The sequence below is a fragment of the Oryza brachyantha genome, chromosome 6 (genome assembly GCF_000231095.2).
Source record: "Oryza brachyantha chromosome 6, ObraRS2, whole genome shotgun sequence".
Taxonomy (NCBI): Eukaryota; Viridiplantae; Streptophyta; class Magnoliopsida; order Poales; family Poaceae; genus Oryza; species Oryza brachyantha.
Window position 1 is genome coordinate 4404710 of NC_023168.2, and position 5184 is coordinate 4409893.

The 5184-nt window shown below is 46.8% G+C and overlaps 1 protein-coding gene across 1 annotated transcript; it reads right to left on the reverse strand.

Annotated features, from left to right (window-relative positions):
- Positions 1–1763: 1763 nt before the first annotated feature.
- On the reverse strand, positions 1764–4954 carry LOC102721090 (F-box protein FBX14-like). Its single transcript, XM_006656715.3, has 3 exons — positions 4365–4954; positions 3331–3844; positions 1764–3239 (listed from the first exon to the last, which is right to left on the reverse strand). Exons 1-3 carry the CDS (start codon positions 4952–4954, stop codon positions 2478–2480), a joined length of 1866 nt encoding a protein of 621 aa, XP_006656778.2. The 3' UTR covers positions 1764–2477.
- Positions 4955–5184: the final 230 nt, after the last annotated feature.

A 5184-nucleotide genomic window follows, 5' to 3' on the forward strand; every position in this document is an offset into this window, starting at 1 on the left:
TATGACAGATAGAACCTCCGATCTTGTATGAGAACATGGAGAACCTTTGATTTTGTTTTTCTAAAAACATATCCTAAATTTTAAAATTATAGTTAACTACTAATTTTCTATTTTTATTACAATTTTATAGTTTTTTAGATTTCTTTTATATTTTACCTCGGTTTATACTATAGGCTTGGTAGGTGGTGAATAAAATGGTATAAGAGTTTTTATGCGAGTCCCAAGATATAAAAATCCAGTATATTATAGGACAAATGTGATAACAAAATATCATATGTTCTAAAATGCAACCATTTATATATTCAAATCTTGTTTCACAATATAAACATTTCTAACACTACTTACGCTACTAGTCTATCAATCACTTCTCATATAATATTTTTCTTAAAATTACTTCTAATTTAAATTTTTTTCTATCTTAACCTCACGTATCCTCATACCTCCGTCTATTTCTTTTTTAAATTTTAATCTTTACTAGACAAACTAAAAATTAATCTTATATTTTAGAATAAACAAGTACTAGGACGGAGGGAGGGGGGAGGGAGTAGCGTTGGTATACGACTGTATGTTATTGAAGATCGAATTGTTCCTAGGGTGGAAGAGTAGCATTATTCACCTTTTGCAAGCTCTCGTGACAGCGGCCACGATGCTACGCCAGCAAATCCAGCCCGAACCAGAGAGAGACATATCACTACCATGTGGGCCACGCACCATTCCCTCCGACCGGCCTAGATAGAACACGTGGCATCCTTTCGTTCGAGTCAACCTCCAAACGGGAGCCGAAGAGAAAGAGAGACGTTGAGCACGACACCGCCGAATCGCATTAACCACGCCACGTTGCTGCCCGTTATATCGTGGCAAAAAAAAAAAAAACAAGGCTTGGGAAGCATGCAAACCCTAACGCTAGCGCCGCAAGCATCGTACTGTACTCTGTACCACTGAAGAATTCGCTTTGAACAAGGAGCACCAAGCTATTTACCAGTATCTTTTTCGCCGGTAATTTAACTTTTTTTTTTGGTCTAAAACTCTGTGATCGATCCGTTCCTATCAGTGACAAGTGCGTGGCCGTATGCAGCCCTCACCCCAGATTCGTCCAATCAGATGCCGTTCTGTGAACACCAGCAAGCAAACAAAGTGCAAGCTGGAAGATCTGTTGCCACTGACAAACATGGGTTGCAACATAAAACAAAGCAGTATGTATGTACTAGTACTACTACTAGTTCATGAGAGAGGAGAAAAAGAAAAACATGGACTAATCTAAGGTTTGCATGAGATCTACAAAAAGCTCAGAATCTCTGCCCGGAGAAACAAACGATGGAGGCCAACCCAGATGCGGCTCCAACCATAGAAAAAAAGGGGCAACTTGTTCAGAAGCCCATGAATAACAAATGCAAGATGCAGCGACCCCAGGAAGCATGGCACATGTTGCCAACCTCTCGCGGCAAGTGCAGGCGTGTTTAAAGTATTTGTGCATCCATGACGAGAAGAGATTCCGATTAGTGGCGGCAGCAGGCTTAGGGTTTGATATGGCAAAACAATGGTGGTCTGCATGCAGATGGCAGGCAGATGCAAATAGAAAAGGAGAGCAAATGGGCAGCAGGTAAGTTGAGGTGACAAGCCTAAGATGAACCAGCAACAGTTGTAAGATCAAATCATTAGCAAGGTCTATCAGTACAGTGACAAATTGCTACTCCAAGAGTGTTGCTGTTTTTAGAGGACAACTATTCTCATGGCAATGAGACTAATGATGACAATTGACCAGCAGCAATATGATAAGCGCAAACCAAAAGTTGCTCAATAAAATTCCAATACATCCGATAGCTCTTTTTTTTTCATTAATGACAGAATGAGGAGAGACCAAGAATATAAGTGATGGCCTACAAGTGTCTACAAAAAAATAACATGGAAGCTACAAATAAGGGAAACTTTACCACAGTTGATTTTGAGATCATCTACAACATAAGAAGTAGATGATGTAATAAAACAAAAGTCGCAGAAGAAACCCATAATTGGAGGTTTGAACTAAAAGAAACCATCTAAAACCTGCTAACTGGAGTTTCTGGGTGCAATCAGTAGTTACTCATCTATTCTGCAATACTGGGATCCTTCAAAGTGTGGCGAAAAGAATTTTGGTTCCCTCTGGCGCAAGTGTGTCCTGGAAGATGCACATATAAACCAGATACCGATCTGCTTCAAACGGAAAACGCCAATTGGTCAGCAGTGTAAATGCATAATTGCTTGGGTAGATAGCATTGTAAGAACATCTGCTGCTCCTTCAATGAACTGACAGATGCATGAATGTTCCCTGCGAAACTATGAAAACCATCCACAGGAAACTTCGATGATGGCTCTGGAAATTTGAACAGGAATGCTACAATGGCCTAGCTTGATCTACAACAGAATAAACATGGTCTGAAGAATAACACTTCGACGAGGATCCACTTCTGATGGCAGTCCAACCCCAACAAAAATAACAGCTACAAAATTTTCACAAATGGCGGTGCATCATTTCTTGGCCCTGCTAGTGACCGATAAAGGTACAACTTATCAATAACCTCAGTTTCACCGCCATCATCAGATTGGTCACCCATTACTTCAACAACCAAATTAGGCATCTGTTGTGCAACTTCTCTACAACCCCTCATGGTTAGCCTGCATGAGTTCATCCACAGAAACCTCATATTGTAAAAATAATCCAGTCCTGATAGCAATCCCTTATCACTGAAAGGGCTATCCCTGACCTCAAGCTTATTCAAACTAGTGCATCCCTCGAACAAATACTTAAGTGACAAGTCACTGTCCCCAGAGAAGGCAAGTGACAAAGTCTTTATTAGTTTACCATATTTCCCTATGTATTCAAATGCCTTATCTGTGAGCAAACCAGAAACAGAAAGCCTAGTGAGCTTTGTGCAGTTCATCACTATTGCCCCAAAACCATCATCCATTGGCTCCCCAGTGATCCGATCAGGGCGGTGGCGGCCCATGATGCAAAGACGGAACACCACAAGGTCAGGGCAGTTCTTGGACATAGCTATAACTGCAGCGTTGGTCATTCGCTGGCAAAAGTAAAGTATAGATTCAAGCTTCCGACAGCCTTCTGAAATTGCCTGAAGACCAACATCTGACACTGAACCCTCAGAGTCCTCGGTAGCATCCAAAGGAAATACTCGCAGCTCACGGAGATCTGAGCATGTCTCAGCCACGGCATGGAGGCCTTCATCACCCACTGTATCAAGAACCTATAACAGGAAGCAGACCAGCAATTACAATTAGATGAGAGAAAGAACAGCACCTAATTACCAGGGAGACACAAAAGGGGGATGTTCCTACCCAGAATGTACGAAGCTTGTGGCACTGGCGAATGACTGGAAGGAGTTCCTCAGCAGTTACATTTGCGAAGCTAAAGTTAAGGGATGTGAGATTGGCACAAACAGGGTAGATTCCAGGAAGGTATTCCGGATTGACCTCCCGGAAACCAGAGAGACTGGCAATAGACCTTGAGGCCGCAAAAGAGGCTGAAAGTTCCGACACAGATATGCCCCCACCACCTGCTGCAGTCTCAGGCCGGAAGGCCCCAGTGCCGAGGTGTGTGAGCTGAGGCGCCCTCGCCATGAGACGCCGGAGCTGCTCCACTGAAACATGGTGGTTCACACACAAACGGCGAAGAGAGGGCGAACGTGCAACAAGTGCCTCCAGGGCCTCAAAGTTGAAGGGAACACCAACACAGTCGAACACAAGTGACTCCAGTGATGTGTTTGACTGTGGGAACTTGGAGATCCAATCTACCAGTTCGTCTTCCTCATCCTCTACATAGTCCTCAATCAGATCCAGAACCCGCAAATGCCTACAAAGCAAAGTGCATCAATAAATGAGATGTCACACTCAAATCCCCACATATGTTTGCATTCAGGGGAAGCAAGAATAGCAAGTACATTTGGAGACGTCCCAATTTGGGACTTACTAAAGTAGATAAAGCCATAGCAAGAGGTAACAAACATAACGAGTTATCAACCTGTCTAGTGTCTACCATAAACGGAAGGTTAAGGTCAACCTTTAGCTCAACAAACTAAAATGTTCCCTGCCCAAGAGTAGAATTTGGTTCAGAGAAGGTACTCTCTATTGCCGTCAACGCTCAAATGTGACTAAATCTAGCAACATAACGCAGCGACAATTAGTTTAAATTCATCCGTTGGAGCCACCAAGACTATTTACTAGGACCCTAATAGAGGGAACTGCGATACTCAATACCAGCAGGTGTAAGATGTTTCAGATCCACTCCAAACTACTCACACCAAACCAGCCCAAATGCGTCAGCAGCAGCCCATGGCGAAACCAATAGAAGACGAATAAGCACTGAAACATACCGGCATCGCTCAGCGATGACGGCGAGACCCAGGGTGCTGAAGCCGTCGCAGCACACCATCGAGAGCTCCTTGAACTGCGGGAAGGACAGCGCGATGAGGCCGAGGTCGTCGTCGCTGACAGTCATCCGCTTCAGGCAGATACGCTCGAGGCGTGGGTAGGCGGGGCCGAGCGCGGTCACCCAGGGCGACACGTAGGCGCCCCAGCCGTAGGGGACGAGGCTGAAGTCCGCGAAGCGGGGCTTCCCCTTGAGCACGACGGCGCGCACGCCGCCGAAGCGCTCCACGGCGCGGCGCGGCGACACCGCGTAGCAGTTCCCGATGAACAGCTCCCGCCGCGTCTGCGCCTCGGCGCGGTACCACGAGCGGCACACCAGCGACGCCGCGTTCCGGTCCCGCGCCGCCGTCAGGAACTCGAGCACGCTCTCCAGCACGTTCTCCAGCACCTGGTCCGGCGGCGCCGCCGGGCACCTCCCCGCGCCCCCGTTCCCTCCCCTTAGATCCGCCGTCCACCTCCCCCCGCCCCCGGCGGCCTCGTCCTCCGACATCTCCGACGGCGGCGAGTCCGCCTCCTCCGCCGCCGCCCCGCTCATCCCGGAGGCGGGCGGAGGAGGAGGGTGGTGGCGACGATGGTGGTGGGATCGGAGGTGGTGGTGGTGGTTGGGGGATCGGAGGGGGAGAGTGGGGGTGGGGGTGAAGTGCTCATGCGAGACTGGAAAAAGGATTAAATAATGATTAGATCGGAGAAACGGGGCAGTAGACGGGGGAAGGACAAATTTTTTTTTTCCTTTCTCTCATTCACGAGCGTTGTAATCAGTAAATG

Coding starts and splice junctions, on each gene's coding strand:
- LOC102721090 (XM_006656715.3), bottom strand. CDS start 4,954: ATGAGCGGGGCGGCGGCGGAGGAGGCGGACTCGCCGCCGTCGGAGATG. Junction 3,845..4,364: donor GTCATCGCTGAGCGATGCCG/GTATGTTTCAGT, acceptor TTTGCTTTGTAG/GCATTTGCGGGTTCTGGATC. Junction 3,240..3,330: donor ACAAGCTTCGTACATTCTGG/GTAGGAACATCC, acceptor TTCCTGTTATAG/GTTCTTGATACAGTGGGTGA.